The sequence below is a fragment of the Perissodus microlepis genome, chromosome 7 (assembly GCF_051167445.1).
Source record: "Perissodus microlepis isolate ML-2025 ecotype Zambia chromosome 7, ASM5116744v1, whole genome shotgun sequence".
Taxonomy (NCBI): Eukaryota; Metazoa; Chordata; class Actinopteri; order Cichliformes; family Cichlidae; genus Perissodus; species Perissodus microlepis.
Genome location: NC_140467.1, coordinates 48,071,440 through 48,097,302, shown reverse-complemented (window position 1 = coordinate 48,097,302; position 25,863 = coordinate 48,071,440). Strand labels below are relative to the sequence as shown.

Sequence of the window (25,863 nt, the reverse complement as noted above, 5' to 3'; positions counted from 1 at the left end):
TTTGCATAGATGGTGGGATTACTGAAATGAACTACCTTCACTCTGACAGGAGTGTATTCATCATCAAATTCCTCTGAAAGGTCATGCAGAGACTTCAGATCTACTTCTCTATGTTTGCGCTTGGCTCGGGTGCTGACAGAGCCAGCATTTAACCTCTTCAAGACAGGGATGTGACATCCTGCTGGGGCAGACACCTGCTGCTTTGAGATGCAGCGCAGGACCTGAATCAGGTCAGAGATCACCGAAGGTTGACTTGAGGATCTTCGGAGCAGTGCTCTGGCCTGAGCCTTTCCTCCCGAGTCATCAGTGGCCCCATACCTTGCAAAAAACACCCTGGCCTCTCTCAGTTTTCGTTTGAGCAGAGGATCTGTCGGGGTGTCTGAGGAAAGCTCTCGATTCAGTGACTGCAGTGATGTGGAGCGGCGGCTGAATCCGGGTCTAGCCAAGGTTCCCTTACGCTGAATCAGGTCAAGGTACATACTTTGAGAACGGTGGCGTGTGCCTCGGAGCCCAAAACTTCTCATAGTGCTGTCCAGCCCCGCCCCTGATCCCAGCCTACTGCTCCTTGAGCTCAAACGTCCGGAGAATGCCCCTTTACTGACAATCCTATCCAGACTCACACACCTTCTCATGCGATTCTCCACATAACAACTTTCCCGGAACTGCAGTCCTTCATGAGCCACCTGACATGCAGCTTCATCATCAGGACTGCGGACCCCAGAAGAACTGAGCAAAGCCTTGGAGCTTGCATTTTCCCTCTCACTGCTCTCTGGGTTGTTTTTGTTGTAGATGTGCACGATGCACTGGATAAGGTGTTCCTTCTCTGCTTGCAGCTTTTGGATCTGATTGCCATGTTCCTCCTGCAGTTTGCCGATGTTTATATCAAACTGCACAACCTTCTCCAACCGGAACACACATTTTCCACAGAGGAACTCTCCATGCCCGTCACGAGTCACCTCTCTCCCCAGCACATGGGACAGGATGACTTGTAGCTTCCTCTTTCCCGATGAGCTGAAAATCCAGCGACACTGGCTTCCCACCAAACGGACACCACATATGCGACATGGATCCCTCATGGCACCTTAGATCTTCCACACTCGCCCACTTAAACTGAGTCCAAGAAATCTGTCACTGACACACCAACTGTCTAGTGACTTAATGGCCATCAGCTCGCCAGACAGAGCCATCTATCATGTTCTCTCAATACACCAGCAAGCGTAGCACAGAGGAGAAAGACTGAGAGCAAAGCACTGTAAGCCCTAAGCCTCAATAATCCCCGCTCCCGCCTCTATTCCACTCTCCCTCATGCATGCAATCAAATCAACAAATCCTCTAGGACTGCTGCAGTGATCTGTGTTAGGGCCCATGCCAGACCATCTCTAGAAAACACTCTCCCAAATACCTTAAAAAAGGCATCAGACACAAAAGCTGGCATCAAGCAGGTAGTGATGGCATCAGCCAATCACTCTGATAGAGCTGATCCTTCCTGGCAGTACATGGAAGATTTAAGATTACAGAGTACTTTCTGGTGACTGTTACTTTGCAATATTCCATTACATCTTTAACTTACAAAAATCTGTCAAGCATCCCTGACAAACAGATTTTTCCCCAGTGTTGCAAAATCCTTTACAATGAATGGAGCACGTTCAACTGTTTAGCCACAGCTCATGAACACCTCTTGCCTACACCATTTTTCCACTTACTAAAGAAAGAAAGCCAATAACAACCCCCGGAGGAAGCGTCTTCAGACAGCAAACTAATCCAGCCTTAACCCTATGGCCCGAGTCTTACGCCAACGCCTAAAGAGGAACCATGGACACTGCCCAGCTAACAGCTTTCTATTTTACACGTCAGCAACACAGCAGCCTGCACAACACTGTGATTAAATGAGACACATTCTCTCCACGCAATCATTGCTTCTAAATGGATAAAATATGCATTTGATATTTAACATCTGTGCAACACTAAAATACATCACTTTACCACCATAATTAATTATTTTTGTTTGACATTTCAATGTTAAACAAAGCAAGTGTCAACAACTAGTAGCATCATTAGTCAAAGGCTTTACAACCAGCCACTACACAGATGCATTTTTTACACTTTACTAGATGCAAACTTTCAGCTTTTTAAATGAAGTTGAAGTTTTTTTGTGAAATTGTCAGAAATACTACAACAAAAGTAATAACACCTTCACACTAGAGCAGGGAATTCATTTGAAAAAAAGAAATATGGGAAAAAAAAAAAAGAATCCTAGACACTCATTTTACACATTTCAACTATCAAACCGGCAACAGATGCAGAGAAAAGCTTCTGTGAGCTTAAATGATCTGATACATGAAATGACTGTTAAACAAAAAAAGCTTTCTGTGTGTGGCTTAACTATTACAACAAAGCAAAATAACAAGGCAGGAACACATACAGCAAAAAAAAAAGGTACTTTTGGCTGCTCTCTTAGTTCCCAAGGGGTTACCACAGCAGCTGGATCTGCATGTTTTGATCTGGCACAGATTTTTAGGGCAGATACCCTTCCTCATGCAACCCTCCTGTTTATTCAGGCTTGGAACCAGTGTTAGTAATACAACATCTTGTGACCACCCTGAGCTATGAATGGGGATTTTTGGTGTGTAAGGCAAATGTGTTAACCATTACATCAGGAAGCAAAGGAAGAACGAAAGCTCGAAAAAAAAAGTTGAAGAATCGGACAAAAAACAGGAAAGCGATTCTAAGTAGCCAACTGCAGTCTGTGCCATTGCAGAGTAGTTTAAGGTAGTTTAAAGTTTTAGAGGGACTGTATCAAAATAGAACCAACCTGATGGTCCGGCTGAGTTTTATCTCTCTCTCTATCAAGCTCGTCCCTCAGTGCCTGGAAAACAGTGAGAGTTCACTTAAATATTGCTTCATATTGGAAGCAGTGTAGAAACTAAGTAAACATATCTAAAAGTATTTAAGTAGCCTATTATTGCTGTAAATGACAAAAACTGAATATATGCACAAAACCAGTAAGCAACCTATCTCTGAGGCATCACTGAGAAAAACCTCTTAAATTTCACATCTTTATGAACATGTAAGCTTCTCACCTTAAGCTCTTGATCTTTATCGGCTATAAGAGCAGATAGCTGTTTAACAGTGTCGGCCGATGGAGCATCTGTCTGCCTGTCTCTGCTGTTTCTCTGATGGATCACAGCATCCTGGTTCTTTAAAGTGATCTTCAGCTGCTCAATGATACTGGGATGAGTAGAAAATGTTGAAAATGCTTAGGTCTTTCTCCAAAAATATATTTTTCTGTATATACACATTGTCTGTTTTTTTTTTTTTGTTTTTTTTTTTATTTGTCCCTACTTGTCTTTCTCCTGCAGAGCCTGCTGCAGATCTTGGACGGGGCCGAGGACTGGACCAGTGGTTAAAGTGCTGGGTGTTCCCAAGGCTTGGAGCTGCTTCTCCATGTTTATATTCTTAAGTTTCTCCTGCTCAGCGATGGCGGCCATCTTTTCAACCTCTTCCTCTGCTGTTCGTAAACACTGGCATGATGCAAAAATGCCAAAAAACACAAAAGGCAACACAATTATCACCAAAACAAGTGAAACTAACAGCAGACACAATTTGGCTAATATGAGCACTGAACCAAACGAAATATACACAGTGAACTGCAATATCAGGATTTGAAAATTAGCGCTATAATGTCACTCACCTGTTCTAGGTCAGCTATCCTCTTGCTAAATGCATCTCTGAGTGCATCCATCTCCCTCTGAGCTTGCTCTTTCACACGCTGGGGTTCTCCCGATTCTCGGCCAGCCAGACTCTCCAGCGCTTTACTGATGAGCAGTCACATACAACAATAAGTTTATCAGCCTACATATTTCTTAAATGCTGACTCGCATTACTTTGTGCTGCCATTTATGTATGTCTGAACCAGTGTTAATTTTGTTGACCGATAATGTTTTGTTTTTTTTCTTCAGACAAAAACAGGGCGACAACTATTTCGCGAACAAAAGTACTAACACTTTTGTCAACAAATAAAAACCAGGTAAATTATCAAAAAGAAACGAGATCCAATCAGAACTAATTAAGTTGTGTCAAAAGGCGGGACGAGTTGGGAAGTGATCCAATCAGCAGTGATCTAAATTATAACTAAAACTAAGTGATGTTTTAGTGAAAAGACTAAAAGTCAATCAAAAAAAATCATACTGTCAAAATTAACACTGGTCTAAATGGCATCATGTGTGACTAGCAAAAAAACGAATTAAGAGAATGACACATACGATGCAGACACGAGTAACTCTTGTTTCTCTGCGAGCTCTCTCTTCATAGACTCCAACTCCACCTTCAGCTCAATATTCTATAAACAGACAAAATTTCAGTAAAAACCTCCCATCTGGAGTCATCTCAAACACCAAAGCACAAAAACAAGGTCGGGGAAGCTCCCTCTTAAAGATGACAATTTTTAAATGACACTTTGGGTTAAATGTGCTCACTTAAACAAAGCTGCCACCATAACAATAGTTGAAAAAAGACAAGACAGCTGTTCCAAGGTCATGAATGCAAGATGCTAGCTGAATAAAATCCAGCTGCTGTTGCTCATGTTGTGATCTCATTTCAAACTTGAGGGGAAACACTGAGTCACATGAAGCTTTGCAGGGAGTGGTGTCAGACAAATGTAAGACATTCAGAGTAATGCACGTTTTGTAACACTAAAATAAATACAACACCGTTCTGAATATGTCCTCAGTGGAGTCGTCACATTTCTGCTGCATGCGCTCCTCCATGAAGTAAATGCGCAGCTTCAGGTTAAAGTTCTCTTTCTTCAGAGCTGTGATTTGCTGGGGATCAATGTAAAAAAACAACAACCCATAAATATGCAATCAGGCAGTTGAACAACTGATGCATTTCTAACTTTCATCTAGCTGCAATTTAATTTGCATTTCCTTGATTTATTTTAAATGCAAAGAAAACAAGTTGAGAGAAAGAATTGGGCTCAAAGAAGAAATATGAGCACTTCATTCATCAAGAAAAGCTACCCGACATGTTTACACTGCGGAAAGGGGCCGTGTGTGTATAGTTATTTTTAAAATGCTTATGTGTGTGAAGTAGACTGTGCATCATTGTGCTCTAGGCTCAGAACAGCATACATCTGGTAGTGGGGGTTGGGTGGACAGTCAAAGGGAGGAGTCAGAACTCTGAACCCCTTTGTAAAAACCTCTAATCATGCAGGCCAGACAGCACGGGCCCGAAATTTTCAAGCAAGCATTCCAATCAAATGCTGAAATATTGACTTCAGCCCACCTCAATCCTCCTTCTCCTCCTCTTGCACAAAAACCGCATCACTAAATTTCCTTAAATGGTCAATGTGGTTTGGTTTTCGGCTGAATGGAGAATCAGGTTTTTATCCTGTTTGTTGTACAGGAGGAAAAGTTGACTGCCTCATCCAGACAGCTTATTCTCTGAAGCTACTCGTTAAAAAGCTGTAAATATACAACTTACTGCAAGACGACAGTATCACCACATAACCTATATGCAACATACAGAACAGAAAGTTGACAGAAATCACTTACATTCTCATAGTCCTTCATGGTGAGAGCTTTAACAGGAGACATTTTTTCAGGGAAGGATGGAGCTGTAAAAACATCAAGAAAGCAGTTTTACTAAAATGAGTCACAACTGCAAGTATAGGCTGCATAGCTCAAAGAATCTCTCCTGCTTTCAAGAATAAGTCATACTTGCTGCTTTCACATTTATCCTCACTATGTTTATGTTGGAGAGATAAGAGACACAGAAAGGAGTTTTCACTGCACAGGCATCAGAGATGGACGAGCTCCCTGAGAGCTGCCCTGTTTAGACCAGTTGAAACAGCTTACAGCTGATCATGTAACACTAGTCAACAACAAATTTCACAACACAAACTCCTGATTCATCATTTGCTGCTGCTTCACAAGAAAGCCTCCGTCACACATCACTCTTAAAGTACTACTTGTTTATGTTCACATTATTTCAAAAGTTTAGAGAAATTATGTTGATTTTTGTTGAGTATGCTAGTGTATTCAATGAAAACATACCTCTGAAGCTCTATAGTGGGGTTTATTATTATGGTAAAACCATTAGCTGTTTTCACACATCCACAGTCTGGTTTAGTTCCAACCTGATTCTTCTGACATTTTCAGGAGTTCATTCAAAAATATACTTCAGGACGAGCTTTATTTTACTGGATTTTGCACTAAGATATAATTAGTGCTTAAAGACTACTCCAAACTACTGCAGCAAACAAACACTAAATTAGCTTTCTTAAAACATTAATGCACTGTTTACTTCATTAGGGGTTTTTTTTCTCCAAATGAAATACTACTTATGACATTGTGGGTGTCCATCCACTCATAAGAGCGTCCATTCATTTCCTAATAAAGATTTGTTATTAGGAAAGCTGTGGACAGCTCCAAGACTTGATAAACACTCAATAACTATGGACTCCTCTAAAACTGAATGGAGATGTGAAACGAAGTTAACTGATGTCTGCAGAGCAGGGGAAGGCTAAAAAAAGATATCAAAGTGCGTTCAACATGCAATTTCCTCTGTCTGAATTGTCATTAAGAAATGGCAGTTAAGGGAAACTGTGGGAGTCAAGAAAAGCTCAGGAGGAGAAAAGCTTTCTGACAGGATAAAAACTTCTGGGCAGAAAGGACAAGGAAACCTTCAGTTTCGCTGCAAAATGCATGTAACAGGGATATACTCAGTGGTAAATTCTTTTGTGCCTTTCAGCTCTTTTGTAGACTATTTCTGAACACAGAGCCAGCACAAAATTTATGTGACCTTCAGATAAACACTGGCTGCTGCCAAAGGCAAAAGTCATTTCATTCGTATAGTCAACAAGGCTGATATTAATGCTCAGCCTATATTAGTGCATATTTAATGTGCAGTGGTTTAGCTTTAGTTGACCTGTTCACACTTTACTGGTGTTGATGCACCAACAGCGAACAAGAAAGAATTATTAAAGCTTAGGAAAAAAAGAAAACAGACAAATCTGTAGGATTCTGGATGTAATGCTATCTCTAAACTATCAGCTATTGTCTCACAGTCATTTAGCTTTCTGATTAGATTATTTACAGTTTCTCTACATTGGTAAATAATGATCGGGGCAAGGAACAGGAAGGCTTCAACTCGATATCTGTTATCCAAATATTTGGCTACAGCGGAAGCCCCAAAACACTGGCCACGGTCCACAAAGGCCAAGTTAGGAGACAGTTGAGTTCCAGGACTGCATAATGACTAAAAGTATGATTACATAAAAAAAGAGCACCTGTGATACCAGAAAGATTGCACAGACAGAGAGAAGAAAGGAATCCACTAAGTCAGTAGTCTCGAACTCCAGGCCTCGAGGGCCGGAATCCTGCAGGTTTTAGATAACACCCTGGGTCAACACACCTGAATGAAATGATTAGCTCATTACCAGGCTTCTAGAGAACTTTAAGACATGTTGAGGAGGTAATTCAGCCATTTGAATCAGCTGTGTTGGATTAAGGACACATCTAAAACCTGCAGGACACCGGCCCTCAAGGCCTGGAGTTCGACACCTGTCCTGTGCACTAAGTATTAGCAAAATCTGGACGCAAACATCATCCAATCAGTCAATTCAAACTAAAAAAAACATCACAGAAGCCATTATATAACTGAAAGTTTACCATAAATATAGCACAAGCTTAAGCTTATTTGTTTGACTGCACAATCACCTAACCTGAACATGAATACATCACTCCATGAAGTTATGTGCACAAAAAGTCTGGGGAAAAAAATCCTTTACTAGCTGCAAAAAACATTTGCAATATCTGCTATTTACATATCGTACATGCCAGAGTTATTTCTGTTATTTGTTTTCAAGTATTTAAGTGAATAAAAGGTAACGGCGCCTTATCATTTTAGGAATGCGGTTTGTTTTGAATATGGAAGCCTATCCAAACCTATGGATTTATCTATAAAACTGTTGTGATGTTTAAACATCTGCAGGTGCTGCTGAAAAAAATGTATTTCACTTTATTTCAGATATTAAAACATTTGCTAACAAGAACAGTCGTTTTATCCAGTCGTCAAAACAGTGTGATTGTTTGTGTCTGTCTGAGCACTGCAAAACAGTCGGAATATAGGTCAGATGCTGACCTATATCTATAAATTAACCATTTATTGGCTTGTGTGTTTAAATCTAACTCTGTGTATATTTTTGGCATACATCAAGAAGAAAGTATAAATGGGATTAGCTTATTATCACCATCCAGCTATTCCCTCATCGCAGCTCTGAAAACAAAAGCCATGGGGTGGGTGACAGCAATGATTCAGCAATGGCATTAATTAATACACATGAGACGAACACACCTGAGCATGAAAAATGAACAGAGAGGAGAACAAAAGAGAATCTTACTGTACCTGACATGCTGTCTGCAGAAAATTCTTCAGCACCTATGGAATCAGGCAGCCGGCAGCTGGGGACACAATCATTTGTTATTCATCCAGCCGAGTCACTATGAATATCTGACTAAATATCACTGTCACACTCCCAACATATTTAACAAAAAAAACGCATATTTAAAAAAAATAAAAAGAACTAAAGCTCTCAAACACAGCAGACGCCGATTCATGTGTTTCAGAAAAACACAAATTCATGGTGTTCACACATTACTCACGCTGGCCAGTTCCACTGAGCCCCAAGGATGCTCCATAAATAGCTTAAGAATGACTCTCTGCCTTATTTACATCCACTATGGTAGAGCTGCCTTTCAGTGTGTGTGTGTGTGTGTGTGTGTGTGTGTGTGTGTGTGTGTGTGTGTGAGAGAGAGACCATGTGCCAGTGGCAGCCTGGAAGACAGAGAAATCAATGGATGGAGATGGCTTTCATTTGTGCACAAGCAGAGCACTGTGGCTCTGATCAGCTAAGCGTCACACAGTGATGGGACGGTGGCGTCACTCACTGACACAGTATAATACACCAAACACCAGCAACACACACATCTGGAACCAGGAATGCACCGCTACAGCACAACCGGGCATACCAATAACTATCATGTGCATAAACAGAAACATGAACTATCTGGGCCCAGGTTCATGTTCCTCCACCCTGACCTTTGCATGGAATAGCATGAAGTTCAGCAGTGAATAACTTCCTCTAAAACCTCTCTGCATTAGAAAAAACACAGTGCTACTGCTTCTTCGTTGAATTCCCCTGAGTCGATTTACAATTCTAATCAGACAAATATGACATTAAAATATTTTGTCCAGGTTCAGTCCTTTTCCAGGCTTTCTGTGACTCTGTGGAGACTGAATGTCCCTGCTATAAATAGGCTGTTTATTGCTTCTAAAGTTTCAGACTCAAACACAATGACACTGCTCTTTCCCATCTTTGTTTTGAGGAACGGGTACATTACAGTGATTTAACGAAGACCCGACGTCAACTGAAAATAGTTATTATTATTATAATTTAGAATAGCAAATCACAGCTGATGCAATTCAGCAACCAGAAAACAAATCGGTCAAATACTGCTTGTTGATGTGCATGTGCATGGATAAAAGGAACACAGTATCCCTCCACAAACACACTGAAGGTCGGTAAAACTCTGCTGACAAGTATTGCATCACTGAGGTTTCACATGCCAAGAAAAACCCCTTCCTGTGTAAATGCAGAGGGAGCACTCTACAGCAACAAGAGCCATAAACACGTAAAACAACTTCCAAAAACAGCATCTCACATTAAACCTTCCCATAAAGAAGCCAAGACATTAACACTGACCCCTTTGAGTGGTTTTGACAGAGTTTTGACAACGGTTCAGTTGTAGTAATCCCTCCAGCACCCAGTGGAAACAATGTAACAGCATGTAAACAGTGACTTCCTCTTTTTCTCACTTTGTTCAGCTGCTACTGAAAATCATGAACGCGGCTAAGCTCACGCACAGTAATTATAAAAAAAAAACCCCACAACATTAAGTCGAGCAAGGTCACAATTTCGAAACTAAAAGACTAAAGTGAGTCGGGTTTCAGAATTACCCAACAATGCACACCACACATATCAGCTGACATCTTGAATTACTGAGGTACGCTTACCACCTGGATGAAAGCTTTTCCACCAAACACAAGCTGTGCCAGGTCCTTAAAAAGGAAACTAACAAGGGGACACTAAACGCATTAAGGCAGAGATGCGAAAACTAGCTTATCTGTAAGAATGAAAAAGAAGCTGTAAACTAGCTACATTGTTCAGCACTACCCAGGAAGAGCACAGTGCAGCAAAGCTAATGATGAACGTTTCACCTACCACAATCACGCTCTTTCTCCACGTAACGGAGAGCACGCGGGAAAAAAGGAAAGGAAATAAATATAAAAATGTTAACTCCTCATTTTGTGACAATAGTGGCGGAGACGCCGCTGATGCAGTCTGACAGTGCTTCTCATAATTTCCGCTTTCTTTCACTCTCTACATGACAGCTCAACACGTCGTGCTGCCACTCGCGGCAACATCACAGCAACATCGACAGAGCTGAATATGATTCGTAACCGTGCCACAAGCAGTGGTCAGTACAGAGCATCCTTTCTGGACCAGCGTTCACAGCCTATCAATTCAACCCCCCCTCCTTCATTGGCATTTTCTTCCCAGCTAAACGAAACGTTACTACCGTTAGGTACGCATTTAATGGACTTCGATGTTAACTGTTTATATGAGTAGTATTTTTCCAAATAGTGTGTATGTCAATATGACCTGCTGCAGACAGACAAGCAACTTAAAGTGGGAAAACTGTGTATATAGCAATTATCTATGGCAATTATATATTTAGTAGCTTTTGTTTTGTTTCCGTTATTTCCCCAGCACATTTTCATAATCAAATCTATATTACAGATGGCTACTACAACATGGAAGCATAATTTTACATGTACGTATGATCCCCTAAATAGAAGATGACCTAATATTGCTACACCCAAATTATAAAACAGACGTTTCTTGTTAAACCTACAGTAATAAAAGCTAAGCAAAGACGTTTTCGCAGAAGACTGTTAAAGAACTTAGTTTAGTATCGTTGTGTGTCTAAAACAATACAACTCGAGAGCGTTGGTCTCATAGGCAGGCCCAAGCAGCGGTAACTATGTAAAATATTGTTTTCAGAAGAGCTAAAACATACAGTAATGCTCATACACGCTAGCGTTAGCCCGCTAGCTTTTGTTGACTGTTTTACCTTCCGTTGATGTCAACGGGGAGCGTCACATCGTCCCCCACGACGGAATCCATAATTGTGGTTCACTTATTATTTGTTCTCGCCAAAGCAATAAATCATTTTACCGACTGGACGCAGTGTAAAGTTCAAAAAGCGGGACGGAATTCAAAATAGTCCAGGCTACCGCCATCATGATATGGTAAACGTCACCATTGTGCACGTTGGAAACTGGTGCTGCCTTTAGGCGCTGTAGGAAATATTTGAAACGAAATCTAGCCTGTGATACACCGAAATGATTAGTATTATGATGTAAAGTTACAACAAGCCAGACTGTGTTTTCTTCTTATTTTAAGCTCCACGTTAACATTAGTTCAAAATACAGTTAGGTTCAAGATAATTATTGTTAATGACCTCAAAGTGGGGATATTTTTTCGAGCAGGTCGAAAGGCAGCATGGAGCTGGGTGGATATAGAGACAAAGCGATTGGCCAAAGCAAACACCGTGGGAAGGTTCATAAAGGCTCAAAAATACACACGCTGTCAGCTTGGATGTTTTTTTTTCAACTGTCATTCAGCCAAAGGTATATTTCTGTGCTCGACAACTCCATTGTTGGAAAAGACGACTTTTTAATTATATTGCCCAATAATCCGTATCCTGTTGACTTAGTATTGATCCAAAACTTCCACTTTTGGATCATTACCAAGATTGATCCAAAAGAGAAAGCGCCAGCATTGATCTAAAACTGTAAGTTTGGATCAATGTTGGCGCTTTCTCTTCCCGAGAGCGCATTAAGACTAAACTAATTTTACTAAACTCCAAAAGGAAATGAACCAGATGACAGATTTGTGTGTTTTTCCGCATATTTACTAGGATGGTAAAAACATCCTTTAGGATGATTTATATGTGTGTGTGGTGAGTGGGACGCCGGGTGTGTTGCTTGATGCCGCAGCATAATTAACATTTGCTCCACTAAGTGGGCTAATTACAACATTTAGTTAAACGACCTTACAGTAATGGCTTCAGTCTCTGTATTTTATCGTCCATGCAAGTTCTGAAAAACATCTATGCCCTCCCTTGTGTAAGCATCTGCTGCACATGAAATAAATCAGAGAACAATAGCGACAGCATGTGGTGTAATTCAAAACTTCAGGCTGTATTCATTATTATTATTATTATTATTATTATTATTATTATTATAGCTCAATCTCTAAAGGCTTTCAGTTCTTTGCGTGTCATTTGTTTTGGATTATGTTATTCATTCACATTTTGAGGTGAATTCATACAAACACAAAATGGACTACAAATCACTAGATTATTTTCTTTTTCTATCAAAGCGCATTAGTGAAGAACGTTTTTCCACCATCAGAGAACTACTTGCTCTGGATTTGGAGACCAAAATAAACTAATCCCTTTAACTTCTAAGGTTTCAAATATGTGGACACAGAAAAATCATCTGATCATCAGCCGGTCTTAAAATTGAGTAATTACAATCTCACATGAACATATTTATGGGTATTATCATGTCATTATCTAAAATGAGGGCGGCTGTGGCTCAGGTGATTGAGGGTGTCATCTACCGATCTCTCCCTGGCTCCTCCTGTCCATATGCTGAAGCATCCTTGGGCAAAGTATTGCATCCATCAAAGTGTGAGTGTGTGAATGTTAGATAAACAGTGTATATACATACCAGTCCATTTGCCAATTATTTATTTAAGAAAAACTAAGCCAAAATACAGAAGTGGTGTGAGATTCAATACACCTTCACTTTTTCCATTGAATTAGGAGGGTAAGTAGCAGCCTGGTGCTGCTAATCAAATGTATTTGATTAACTGATCGTCAAAGGCGTGAGCACCTCTATAAAAACAAACATTTTGGCATTTTGCTGATGAGGAGCATTCAGGTGTGTGTTCACATAATGCCGTGGAGAAAAAATATCATCTATGACAAGAGAAGCGATTATTGCTGCTCATCAGTCTGTGAAGGGTTATAAGGTTATTTCCAAATCATTTTACAGTCAGAACAATTATGGAAAATATTCAGGGCAGTTGTCAGTCTTACCAGGAGTGGAAGTTCAGCAAATTTACCCCAAAGTTAGACCATACAAAATTTAGAGAAACCGCAAAAAACCTGAACAACTACATCTCAAACTCTAGAGGTTTTAGTTAGCAGGCAGTGCAGTGAGAAGAAGATTGTAGTGATTGTTTGAACGAACATGGCAGCATTGCTGAGGTTTGCATGGTTGTATCTGAACTGTGCAAACCACAAAATGACTGGAACAATGTCTTTTTCAAAGATGACAACAAAGTGGACATGTTTGGCCATAATGCATAACACCATGTTTGGTAAAAACCAAACACAGCATATCAGCACAAACACTTTATATCAACTGTAAAGCATGGTGGTGGAAGGGTGATGATTTGGACTACCATGGGTCCAGGGCACCTTGGAGTCACTAAGTGCACCACAAACTCCTCTGTATAGCAAAGTATTCTGGAGTCAAATCTGAGGCCATCTGTCTGACAGCTAAAGGTTGTCTGGAATTAGGTCATGTAAAAGGACAGTGGTCCAAACCACAGCAGCAAATCTACAACAGATTGGCTGAAGAAGAAAAGAATCAAGGTGGTGCAATGTTTCAGTCAAAGAGCGCAACCTGGCAGAAATGCTGTGGTTGGGCCTGTGCAGAAAAAAATTCCCTCAAACCTCAAGGAACGGAGGTGATGCCCTCAGTGAGGTCCAGACTTCAAATGGTCACTGACTACAAATTAATTGCATCAAAGTATTAAAGCTGTAAACCCTGAGCCATCAATAATTGTGCAGTTCATTTAGGTTTCTTAAAAACAAAACACATACACACTGATGATGTAGAGGTATTTAAAAATGATGTATTAAATATGATTAAACCATGATTATCATGGTTAAAAACAATCCCTACATTTGGATTTATGTTACTCTCCGTTTGGAAAATTTTGAGTCTTTAAAAAAATTTATCAGTTTGTTATTTTTTAATTTGTCCAGAGAAGCCACTGCCCACAAGACCATGTCCAGAGGTAAAATGACAAAAATGGTGTCCATGTTCCAATACTTAGGATCCTGAAGGCCTCTACTCAGGTGTGAGCGATGAATCAACTCACCACGGTGTCACCTTGTGGAAAAAGTTACACCCATCTGGAGTCATATTGCAATGTCGAAACGCTCTATGTGTTTAATTATAGCTAAGTTGTGCAACCAGTGGCCCGAAAAGCCTTTGTGTCCTTATAGTTCAGCACATATAGATTGATGATATAGAGTGTCGATATTGTTTACTGTATGTCAAAGCCACACATTTTTGCAACTTTATTAGGTTGGTAAATAAGTAAAATATGTTTTGCATCACAGTTTATGGCCAATGGTTAAAGTAAAAATCCAGACACAAATTAAAAGTATTTATTTAACAAATGGACACCGAACAATGACTAAAGAGTAGACAGAGAAACGATGAAGGCAACAGAAACCGTCTTGTTCAGAGTTGGAGGACTTACTCGCTGCATTTGGCTGATATTTCCGAAACAGATTTGAATTATAAAGGCAAGAAAAAACCGTTTGTCCAAGTCCTGCGTAAAATTGTGAGGTATTCTTAGCTTCTTGAAATGTCTACAACAGATTTACAAAAGGAAAAGGAAAATAAAATTCACATATTTGCATAATTTCTTTAAAAACACAAGTGATAGTATAGCACAATCCTGGTACAGTACATGTTTGATTATCATAGAGGAACATAACGGGAAAAAAAGTTACAAAAATAAAAGAATTAACATTGCAATAAATTTGTTCTCTGGAGTCCCAAATTTACACATAAAACAAATCTATAAACTCCAAGACCAGTTGGGATAACTGATTTTTCGAAAGTTGTCAGAAAGAGTAGTATTGCTTCAACCAACAGAAACTTGCTTCAGTCAGCAACCACATTAACAACATTAAATAACATTAAATTAGCAAGAGGGGATCCATTGTATACAGCAAGGTTTACACAATTATACACATTTGTGTCCAGCTACATCAAAGAAATGTTTTTTTAATTAATATTATTATCATTTAGTAAAAACTATCTCCACTAGTGTGTCTCTACACTTAATACATACAGCTGTGGGAGAGAAGGGGGTTTGTACAGAGAAAACAATTTTAGCCTTAAAAAATACTTCAAATGCTGAGATTTATGCGGGCATGCAAAAGCAGAAATGTTTTTGGTTTTTTTTCAGTAATAAGCTCTCTAATACACCTACAATTGCAGCACTGAACACATTTACATAAATGACAGATGACTGACTTTATGGGAATTCTGTGCTAGATGGGATATCGCTATTATAGTGCATTATACAGCTATGGCAATATTTTTTGATTTGTTTAAGCATGCAAACACTATAAACATTGGGATATTTTTGCACAGTGGTGTAAATACAGCACTATGGCTAGCACCTTAAACAGTTTACCTAGCACTAGGCAGTAGAGCGAGGACAGGCTTAGAAATGGAGGTTGATTTGGATTCCTGTATTCACACTACTCTTTCATGTGGCTCAGTTCCCCTCTAAAGATTGCTGTATAGGTGGGGTAGGAGAGGTTTATGACTGATGCTGATTTAAAAAGAACACCTACCTTTTACTGTAAATGATAAATAAAGAAGCAAGGACACTCCACAGTTAGAGAAACACTACTGAGAACCTGAGCTCCATAGTCTCCCTAAACCTGACCCCTAATCTCCATCTAAATTCTCCCTAATCATCAGTGGCATCTGGTCTAGTAAGTATTTAATATACCCCCTGTGGATAGGTATTGGCTTGTGGCTTTGGATGTAATTTACTGAGGGCTGACTGTGTGCCACTGGGTGTTTCCCACATCAGGGAAATCTCCCAATGGAGTAAAACAAATATAAATGTGACTTCTGCTCAATTTAAGCAAACAACTCTCCCTCTGGATTGATTCACCTATGCTGGATCACGAGAAGATGAGCACCAAAGGCAAAAAAAAAAAAAAAAAAAAGGCACCCCTGACAAATCCTTCCATATAGATTTAAAACACCAAATTATCTTCTCGTTTTCTATTGCACTTAAAGATTATTATTATTATTATTATTATTACTATTATTATTAATTTACATAAGATATACAGGTATAAAAGTTAATTATAAGCATATATATAAATATGTACATTGAACTAATCCGGATTACTTTAATTCTTTTCTTCTAGCAGAAATAAATTTCTGGTATTTCTCCCCCAAAAGTACGCTCAGTATACAGACTGTATACAAAAATAAGTTACTATAATGTCCACTGATTAACTTGGCCTTTGTCTCCCTTCACTTAGAAATGTTCTGGAGAGATTTTGTGGCATAGCGCCTTTATTTTCTCCAAGTAAGCGTATATGAGAAGATCCTTTTCGAAGAGCCTGAAGAAGGTTGTAGTGCGAGAACTGCCCTGTTCTTTCTCAGCCCTTCTTTGCCCCCTGCTCCAGCCCGAGGTCCCTGTGCTTCCTCCCTCTGTGTTTGCAGTCCAGGGAGTTTGGCAGAGCGAAGCAGGATCTGTTTGGGGGTTGGTGGCATCTTCTTGCTTGGACAGTGTTTGGCCATGGTTTGGTTGGTTTGGAGATTGCGCCATTCTCCACCTATGCAAATGTATCTTGTTCCATCCGTCTTTGCTCTGAAGACACAGTCTCACAGGAAGCAAACAGGGCTCACTTCTAGGTGGTAATGAGAGCCGGGACTAGCTTTTGGCAGGTTGTAAATGTCAACCACAGGGAGGAGTGTGGGGTCTAGGGAGTGGAACACAAAATGGGTCTGGTGCCAGCGTCCATCTTTTATCTGAAATATTGAAAATATCAGAATTAGAGCAACTTTTTTATACCCACAGTTTTTGGTATGCTTTGAATGCTTGAAATTCAGTAATGATATAACATGTAATAAACAAGATAACTGGATCTCAGTCTTACCCAGCAGGAATCCTCCAAGACTTCTGGCTCCAGCTCTCCTCCCACCTCAAACACCTCCCCACTCCAGGCCTTGAATTTCACAGACCCCTGTTCAACAGGCTGATCCTCAGCTGACCTCCAAATAGAGACATCCAGGCAGTGGATAATGATGTGCTGCACAGCCTCTGAGCTCAGCAGGTGGAGGAAGTTCATCTGAACACGACCAACACTGACTGTTGGCTAGAGAAAAGGAGATGGTTAACAAGTTTATTTTATGTGTAACCTTTATAAAGATTTTATAATTTTGTGGAAACTGGGGGATATCACTATCTCATGCATACTTTGGACACTGTTAATGGTTTCAGGCAAGTCTGTCCACCTCCGGTAAAGTTGCAGGTGACTTCTATTGTGTCTGACATGCAACCCAGGTTGGGGTCAATCCAGTACGTGCCTGAAAATAAAAACATGTTTTAGGATCATTCGACTATCTATACACAAAACTGTTCACCCTCTGTGCCGTGCACACCATTCTCACCATCATTTAACTTCTGTTCACAGCTGTGCAGGTCCCTGCAGATACGGGCAGGGTTGGTCCGAGTGCCCAGTGGGTTCTTCAGGCTCTGGATCAGGTTACTGAGGTAGTGGAGGGTCTTGAAGATCTCTGCACCTTGGTCCAGCATCGGCAGGTCCATCACAGGCTTATTCTAAAAACACAAGAGTCTTTTAAGTTGTCAACAGATTATAAAGTATAACAATGGGGAAACACTATCAGCATTTTCCACTAACCTCAGTCCTGAGTGGGGTGGGAAAATCCATAAACAATACACCATCTTCTTTCTACATCAAAAAAACCCAGTTTGAATTTAATCAGTGACATTGTATCTTCTAACACATATCGGGTGTAATGAAACCAGCAAGTATAACATGTCTTACAAATGACAGAGGGACACCTGGAGGACCCTAAAGGAAATAAAAAACAGGCATTAGGCATTAGGCTTGCATGTGTCATGCAAGCTGGAAAATAATATTTGGTTAAACGCTGAGGGAAAAAAAAACTTACTGGATGTCCAGGTGGTCCACGAGGTCCAGGAGATCCCTAACAGGGAAGAGAACATAATTTCTATATTAACTTTTTGTCATTCAAGTCACCACAGTAAAATTAAAATCCATTGTAACAGGAGGGAAAGACGATGCTGTGCAAACATACCCTTGGACCTTGAGCTCCCTGTTCAGAGAGAGAAAAACATATTTTTAGCCAGAATTTTGCCATCAACTCTGCTTTTTGCACTCTTAATGTAAACAAATGGGAAAAAACAAGTGATAGATATGATAAAAGACAAAGAAAACTCACAGTCTCGCCACGATTGCCTTTCTTTCCTCGAGGACCCTGTAAAGTGTACATAAACCAGTGAGTATGCTGAAAGACATCAGTGCAGAGAAATGTCAAAGCTTCTGTCATGTACAAAACGTACTGCTCTTCCATTGGGACCAATAATTCCTACGGGACCAACAATTCCTCGTCTACCCTAAAGGAGAAAAAAAAAAAGAATGAGCATTCCAGAGCTTTTTATCAGAATGATCTAAATCATCACGTTACTTACCACTGATCCTTGGGGCCCTTTTGGCCCTCTTATGCCCTTTGGCCCAAAGTCTCCTGGAGGCCCCTGAAAGTGATACATATTTACACACAGCCATTACACACTTTGTCAGTTTGGCCTAAAACATATGTTTACACTAACCTATCTCTGACTATAGATTTTGCTTCATCTCGGAACACTGGATAAGCTCTGATGGCTTCAATATTGAATTGAATTTAGGAAAAATGAGCTATAGTGGTCTTCCCCGCCATGTCACATGATTAGTCACACATCAGCTGACATTAGTTTATTTGATGTTTGTATAAAATGTGATTTATAGGTTTATAATAGTACACAACACAAACTTGTGCAAGCACCAACAATTTCAGCTTAGTCAGGGCCAGGAGTTGAAACATCTGGTCTAGACCTGAACAACAAATCAAGTGTAGTGTTAGTTCACACAGGGCACCAAGTCAAGTTCAGCTGAAGTCCTGGCAGATCAGATGATGGCTTACCCTTCAATGATTTCAATTAGGAATTATCATAAAGTGAGTACTGTTTATGCTGCTTGAGTTTGCATTTGCTGTGCAACTGCAAGCCGCTTTGTAACCCACCCCCATCTGAGCTCCTCCTTTTCGTTCTTTTCCTGTCTTAATCAATGTCATTGTCACGTGTTGTCTAAGTTACCTGCACTATTCTGTCCTGATCTAGATAATAATGACTGTGTACTGTAAATGAACTGCCTCAAATATGTGTGGAAAATTTTATTAGTGTTTTGTTGTACACTTACCCTTGGTCCAAAAACTCCCAGAACTCCTGGAAAACCCGACTCTCCTGTGTCACCCTGAGTGAGAATTTAATGAAGAATTAATTTAAAAGGAAAATTAAATATAACTCAACATCCACTCCTTGTTATGCATACTACTGTATCTGTTGCTGACACTCACAGGTTGTCCTTTAGGTCCTTTGTCGCCCTGTGGCCCTGGCAATCCCATTCCACCTTTGAAGCCTCTTTTTCCGGGAGGTCCACTCTGACCCGGAAGACCCCGCTCACCCTGAATGGATGAATGACTGCATTTTTATTAAGGCTGTCATACTGTACTAGTATAGTATATTGTACTAGTATATTCCTTATATGAGGTAGCTATTGCTAATTGAAAAGAACATCCCTCCTACCTTTGGTCCAAAATCTCCCTGATCTCCTGGGAGTCCTGGAACGCCAGTTTTACCACGCAAGCCAGCTTTTCCAGGAAGACCAGCCTCCCCATCGTCACCATGCTCTCCCTAGATTCATTTTTAGAAGGTAAAATGAGGAAGAAGAACATGTTTAACTGAGCTGATAAAATAAACAAGGTTTTGTCCTGATAGTGGCATTAAGAAGACAAAATTCAAAAGCAAATTCATCAGGCTGTGTCGCATCTGTGAAACGCATTCCCTGGTTGGAAACAGGATTTAATGGCCACTAATGAAATGAATAATATGATTTCCTTGATCATCTCACCGGGATTCCTTTACTGCCATCTTTTCCTGGGACTCCATCCACCCCGGGTACACCCTCCTGACCTTCTCGGCCCACCACACCTCTAGGACCAGGAGGACCACCTACACCCTACAGAGCAGAGCAGGCTCATCAAATAACTACAGCAAATCCTGTGAAATGCATAATTTAAACTCATTTTACTTGACAATGAAGACAATTCATTTTGCCGAAAACACATTTTTTCTAGACAGATAATTTGCGAAAACGTTTCTTTTTAATTAAACACTAAATGAACCTGCTGTGGGTGTATGAAAACAAGTCACTTACTTCTGGTCCTCTGGCTCCTTTTGGTCCTGGCTGACCCTGTTTGCCTTTCTGACCCTTAAGAATGAGAGATAGAAAGTGTGCAGTTACTGAACAGGTATTGATTATTAAAGGTGTGTACTGACATTTTTAAAACACATCTCTGGTAATATTAAATGCTTACTGGGATGATCTTTTGTTGTTAGCCCACATTACACAGTGCTGTACTCTTTGGTAAATTTTTCTGATCATGCACAACATCAGCTCATTTTTCAACTTTTGCAGAAACCTGCTGATCCTTTTGCAGCTATTTATGTCTCTATATAAATAGAGTTAATATGATGCACATTTATATGAGGTAATTACTTTTTATGCACTGAACTAGCATCCTATAAATGTTTTTATTAGCAAAACTGTTCACATTATTTATTCCAGTAATGGAGTAAGTACTCCATCCTACCACCTCCCTACACCAAAGTGCCAAAATGTTACAAATATGTCATTTAAAAATTGTACATTGATAGTTGCATTTTATATTAGCTTTGTATGTCAAAGGACCCATTATGCAGACTGGACCATTTCCCAAGCTGTAGACCAACTGTAACATATCGCTGAGAACCTTGAACCCCACACACATCATCATTTTTGTTTCCCATCCTTACTTGATCTCCTTTGCCCCCTTTGGGTCCTTGCTGTCCTTGAGGTCCAGGATGTCCCTGAAATTGACAATTGTGTTAATGAAAGCATGTAAAGACAAACCAGGTGACTGTCCCTGGTGTTTGTATGTCTGAAAATCACAAGTTTTGGCACTTACTGGCAGTCCGGGAGCACCGGGTCTACCTCGCTCACCATCCACACCAATTTGCCCCTAAAACATAACAACAGATTATAAAACAGATAATCACAAATTAATATTATAAAAAATCAAGTGGAAGGACGGTCCTCACTTTGTACCCAGGATCTCCTGGCTCCCCTCTTTCTCCTCTGTCCCCTGGAGGTCCCTGATAAGATACAAAGTCTATTAATAAACTGAAAATGACACGATTTCTGCAACTGTATAAAAGACAAACACGAGAAAGAGAAAGGAAAGTAAGTTGGGTGTGACTTACCATGTCACCCGGAGGACCAGGAGGACCCTCTACCTTCCCATCATCCCCTTGTTCGCCCTAAGCATAAAAGTAAGAAAAATTTTACCCAAATGTTTTCGAGTAATACAAACTTTCTTGATGATTTAAGCTTTTTTGAAATGCCCCCTGAGTGTTACATATTCAGCTTATTCCAGGGGCACAATAAGGATTTGGCCTATGATACAGTGAAAGAGTAAGAGAAACACGCCACGTAAAGTGAGCAATGCGTACCTTTTCACCTTCTGGTCCCTGAGGCCCTATGGGGCCTTGAGGTCCCTGATGGCCCTGCAAAGAAAGTCGCAAAAAGTCATATTATCTAAACTAACTATAACAAATGCTTCATTGTGTTGACTCTGTTGTATAACCTTAACAAAACAATCTTACCTCATAACCTGCAAGACCAGGCTCCCCCTGTTGACCCATTCGACCGGGAGCTCCCTATAGAATACAAGTGTTGCATCTTCAATTGTTTTATCTATTAAAGGATTATTACGCAAAGTGCTTGTGATTTACATCATTACTATTCCACCTTACCACATGACCAATAGTTCCTCTGGAACCCTTTGGCCCAACAAAACCTGGCGGTCCAGTCTTCCCCACTGACCCAGTCTCCCCGAGGTGACCTTGATTACCTTTGGCACCCTAAACGTACAGGATAAGAAGAGTTAGAATATACCTGAGCACACAGCATTTGTGTATTTGTTATTATTTGTGAATACTTGTTAGGTTATTTGATGCTAGCACCTTTGACCCTGGTTTGCCTTGTTCCCCAATTTTGCCAGGCTTCCCTTCTGGACCCTACCATGAGAAAAGGTTTAGAGTGAGGTTTAAAAGTCTGTGCGTGTGTGTATGAATTTTAAAAGAAAGACAGGTGACTTACCCTGACACCAGTGAATCCAGCACTTCCAGGTGGGCCCTCCTTTCCCTTTTGTCCGGTTTCACCTTTTTCTCCTTTGTCACCCTCCTGACCCATGTCACCTTTTTCCCCCTGAAGGTGCACGATGGACAGCGGCACTCTTACACACCAAAACTAATGCTGTGGTTTGGAATACAGCATGGAGGACAGTTACATCACGAAAGGGAAAAAACATCTCACCTTGGTTCCATCAGGACCAGCCGGACCAGCTTCTCCCTCTAGACCTGGCTCTCCCTGCACACACACACACACACACACACACACACACACACACACACAAATATATAAATATATTATGCTTATGAAAGAAACAAGAACAAAGAAGACTGTACAGCATAATTCAGATAAACATACCCGCTGTCCTATTAGTCCCTGCTCTCCGATATTCCCAGGAAGTCCAATGGCTCCCTGACACATAAACACAGATAGCTCTTAAACTTTGATATCCTGTTTACCACTACAGAGTAAAAACATAGAGCATGCCCAGCTAAAACTACAACAATATTATTCTCTCACCTTCTCCCCTGGCTCCCCTGGCAGTCCTGGTTCACCCACTTTTCCTGGAGGACCCTTGAAAATACACAGAAGATGAAAAGAGGAAAACAGCAGATGACTCTTTGACATTTCATATGAATAATATCTCAACTTTTGTGTATGTATTGGCAAAAGAGAGAGGCGAGAGAGAGGGGAAAAAAAAAACCCTTTGTTATGTAGCTGACTGATTAAATCGGACAGATTAGTTAAATTAGAGAGCATTATTGATCTACTGGGGTAGGATGAGGAACAGATGCCACATATTTATTCATTTAGTTTTCACAACACCCTTTTTGTGCATGCAAATAAATAGCGTGACCTTTTGCATGTGGAATATGAATCCACACTTGTCTGTAAGCGAGGTCTCTCACCTTTTGACCAGTCTCTCCCAAAGGTCCGATAGTCCCACGTGGCCCTGCCGGTCCCTAAATGACAAGAGAAATAGAGATGTTTCAGCCTAATTAAAATCAACTAGATTGTCATGTGCACAGAAAGAAAAAGAAAAAGGAACCTCTGGCTGATGTTTACTGTGAGTTTGCCAGTGGCAGATAAATCAGCAAGCTTGCAGTACCCAGTTTGGCTCTGAATGCAAAGACTAATTGTGTCACTGATCCAGCTTCTTAAATGCTGATGCTTTGGCACAAAAACTTCATAAATAATGTCAGGGTACATTGCAGACCTTCTAGCTACAAGACTGCAGCACAAGAAACATAATTATGAAGAATGAATGGAAAATACGATTTTTCTCTGCTCTGTGAAGTATACAGCAAGAGAAATTATGTTAGTGATCAATTTTCTACTTAAACAGGAAACAGGAGAATATCAGCCTGTAACTCTGTCATATTAATGAAAACAAAGAGGGATGGGGTCTCCAATGCTGCTGCGGGAAAGTCAGTATGCATGCAAACAGACACATTTCTGAGCCTCTATTTGTGCTCTGCCTGTCCCGCTGTTCAATAAAACAAAGCCGCAAGAAGGAGAGCAAATCTTTTAAAGTAAAGACTGGATCTATTATAGCAATAGCAATCACGTCTACTTCCCTGCAAGTTCAGCAGTTTAGCGCTTCTATAAATGCGGAGTTTCTTTTTCAAAGATCAATCTTGTTTTTTGTCACTACAGAACAGATGTGCAAAGAATGAGACAATTCTCTGGCTGCGCCAGAGGAAACATTTAATACAGGCGAATATATTTTTAATAGGCACTCAAAAATGTCTCATAAACTACCTCCTGGCGTATGGGAGCTAACAGGGCTGGGCAGAGTGAACTACTCTACCAAAAAGAATTATTAATATTAAAACTCTCAGAAGAAGGGAGAGGAAGTTTGATGAGCTGCAATGAAAATATGGCAAAAGACTGAAAAGGAAGGAAAGAGACTGTGGATGGTCGGAGATATCAAAACAGGAAAGGTATAAAGATGATGAAGGAATACAAGAGACATATTTGAGAAGATGGAAGAGGTTCATACTGGCTCGCCCGCTATTCCCTTGTCCCCTGGAGATCCAGAAGGCCCCTGGATACCCTGAAAATTGAAAAATCACATTTAAAAATCAAAAGAATGGCACTGTATTTCAGGTGTGATGTCAGATACAGTATATTCAGAAAATGACATCAGCAACTATAAAATAGAGAGAGTGGAGTTTCATGACTTCATCTAATCTTCCTCAGTTGTATTTGTTCAACATTCACATGTATGATTATAATGAACTTACAGAAAATCCTTTAGGTCCGGTTTCTCCTGGTTCTCCTTGCTTTCCCTGGAAAGACATAAAAAAAGAATTAAAACAAAATGGTTCAACAGTGCATATTTATAAACTTATGATGTAATAACACATACAATATGTTATTTGCCTGTCTATCCATACAAACAAGTGTATCTTTGTGAAATCTATTACACTGATTCCTTGCACTGATGTTGCATTTACAACCATCACTATAAATTAAGTTCACTACAAGGTACTGCAACAGCTGCTCAGATAAGTCTCAAAGTCTCAAAACAAAAAAATCAAATAAAATGAACAATAAGTTGTCATATATGTAAATCTAGGCCACAGACTGTGGGTCTCCACACTGTCGGTATCATGTATGTCCTCTAAATTATGCTGACGTCTCACTCCTCGGGAGGAACATAAGCACCAAAAAAGTACATGAGAGGAAGAAGTGGAAAATCAGAAAGGTACCGCAGGAGCTTTACCTGCGGTCCAGGGAAACCTAATTTTCCTGGAGGACCATCAGGACCCTGCAGAAAGGAAGAAGGATGAGCACTAGCAACTGTCCAGACACATCAGTTTATTTCATATTTCCAGGTTTCAGAATGGAAAAAAGAAGATGTGTAGCTATTTTTTGTGCTGATCGTTGCTTATTTAGCAATTTTGTTCTCTTATATGCTTTTTTTCTGAACTGTGTCTGCGTGATTTGATAAAAGTATATCCCAGCGTCCTTACCTTCTTGCCCTCTAATCCAATCTCTCCAGCTGGACCGTCAGGCCCTTTCGCTCCCTGAAACACAAGACAGCTGTCACTTCACCAACAGAGGTCACTGTAATACTGCCAGAAAGCCACAACATACTGTAAACAAACATCTCTGTACACTTTGACACCAACACTGCCCACATGCTAGAGGCCACATGAGGGTTACAGTGGCCTGCATTTATCAGGGAAATATCAAAAATAAATATATCTGTGTGCTTATAGTTAATGTATGTACATGTGCACAGAGCCTTCATGTAAAACTAGCTACTTTGCTGTATATTCTCACTGATGGCACTGAGGGTAACTCATCTATAAGACGCATTATTTCAATTACAAGTCAGGGCATG

The 25,863-nt window shown here is 40.3% G+C and overlaps 2 protein-coding genes across 11 annotated transcripts in view; both read right to left on the bottom strand.

Annotated features, from left to right (window-relative positions):
- cdk5rap2 (CDK5 regulatory subunit associated protein 2) overlaps positions 1-11,397 on the bottom strand; it is a 31,273-nt gene extending 19,876 nt beyond the window's left edge. For 4 of the 10 annotated variants that reach the window (XM_084935571.1, XM_084935573.1, XM_084935572.1 and 1 more), the window contains exon 1: positions 36-2,804. In XM_084935571.1, the coding sequence (XP_084791697.1) occupies positions 36-1,076 (1,041 nt within the window). In that variant the 5' untranslated portion in view covers positions 1,077-2,804. The other 6 variants (XM_084935576.1, XM_084935577.1, XM_084935578.1 and 3 more) reach the window with 5 other exon arrangements.
- Positions 11,398-14,583: 3,186 nt separating this feature from the next.
- The window catches only part of col27a1a (collagen, type XXVII, alpha 1a), a 66,503-nt gene continuing 55,223 nt past the window's right edge, over positions 14,584-25,863 (bottom strand). The window contains exons 29-61 of the mRNA XM_084935570.1: positions 25,490-25,543; positions 25,240-25,284; positions 24,758-24,802; positions 24,514-24,567; positions 23,420-23,473; positions 23,031-23,084; positions 22,869-22,922; positions 22,695-22,748; positions 22,479-22,586; positions 22,343-22,396; positions 22,133-22,240; positions 21,983-22,036; positions 21,830-21,883; positions 21,581-21,637; positions 21,419-21,472; positions 21,286-21,339; positions 21,134-21,187; positions 20,496-20,549; positions 20,190-20,297; positions 19,865-19,972; positions 19,636-19,743; positions 19,479-19,532; positions 18,713-18,775; positions 18,584-18,637; positions 18,463-18,498; positions 18,319-18,336; positions 18,172-18,207; positions 18,045-18,071; positions 17,898-17,948; positions 17,647-17,815; positions 17,453-17,562; positions 17,133-17,351; positions 14,584-17,004 (exon numbers count right to left, since the gene is read on the bottom strand). Of these exons, the coding sequence (XP_084791696.1) occupies positions 16,858-17,004; positions 17,133-17,351; positions 17,453-17,562; positions 17,647-17,815; positions 17,898-17,948; positions 18,045-18,071; positions 18,172-18,207; positions 18,319-18,336; positions 18,463-18,498; positions 18,584-18,637; positions 18,713-18,775; positions 19,479-19,532; positions 19,636-19,743; positions 19,865-19,972; positions 20,190-20,297; positions 20,496-20,549; positions 21,134-21,187; positions 21,286-21,339; positions 21,419-21,472; positions 21,581-21,637; positions 21,830-21,883; positions 21,983-22,036; positions 22,133-22,240; positions 22,343-22,396; positions 22,479-22,586; positions 22,695-22,748; positions 22,869-22,922; positions 23,031-23,084; positions 23,420-23,473; positions 24,514-24,567; positions 24,758-24,802; positions 25,240-25,284; positions 25,490-25,543 (2,373 nt within the window). The 3' untranslated portion in view covers positions 14,584-16,857. The remainder of the gene's footprint in view (positions 17,005-17,132; positions 17,352-17,452; positions 17,563-17,646; positions 17,816-17,897; positions 17,949-18,044; positions 18,072-18,171; positions 18,208-18,318; positions 18,337-18,462; positions 18,499-18,583; positions 18,638-18,712; positions 18,776-19,478; positions 19,533-19,635; positions 19,744-19,864; positions 19,973-20,189; positions 20,298-20,495; positions 20,550-21,133; positions 21,188-21,285; positions 21,340-21,418; positions 21,473-21,580; positions 21,638-21,829; positions 21,884-21,982; positions 22,037-22,132; positions 22,241-22,342; positions 22,397-22,478; positions 22,587-22,694; positions 22,749-22,868; positions 22,923-23,030; positions 23,085-23,419; positions 23,474-24,513; positions 24,568-24,757; positions 24,803-25,239; positions 25,285-25,489; positions 25,544-25,863) is intronic.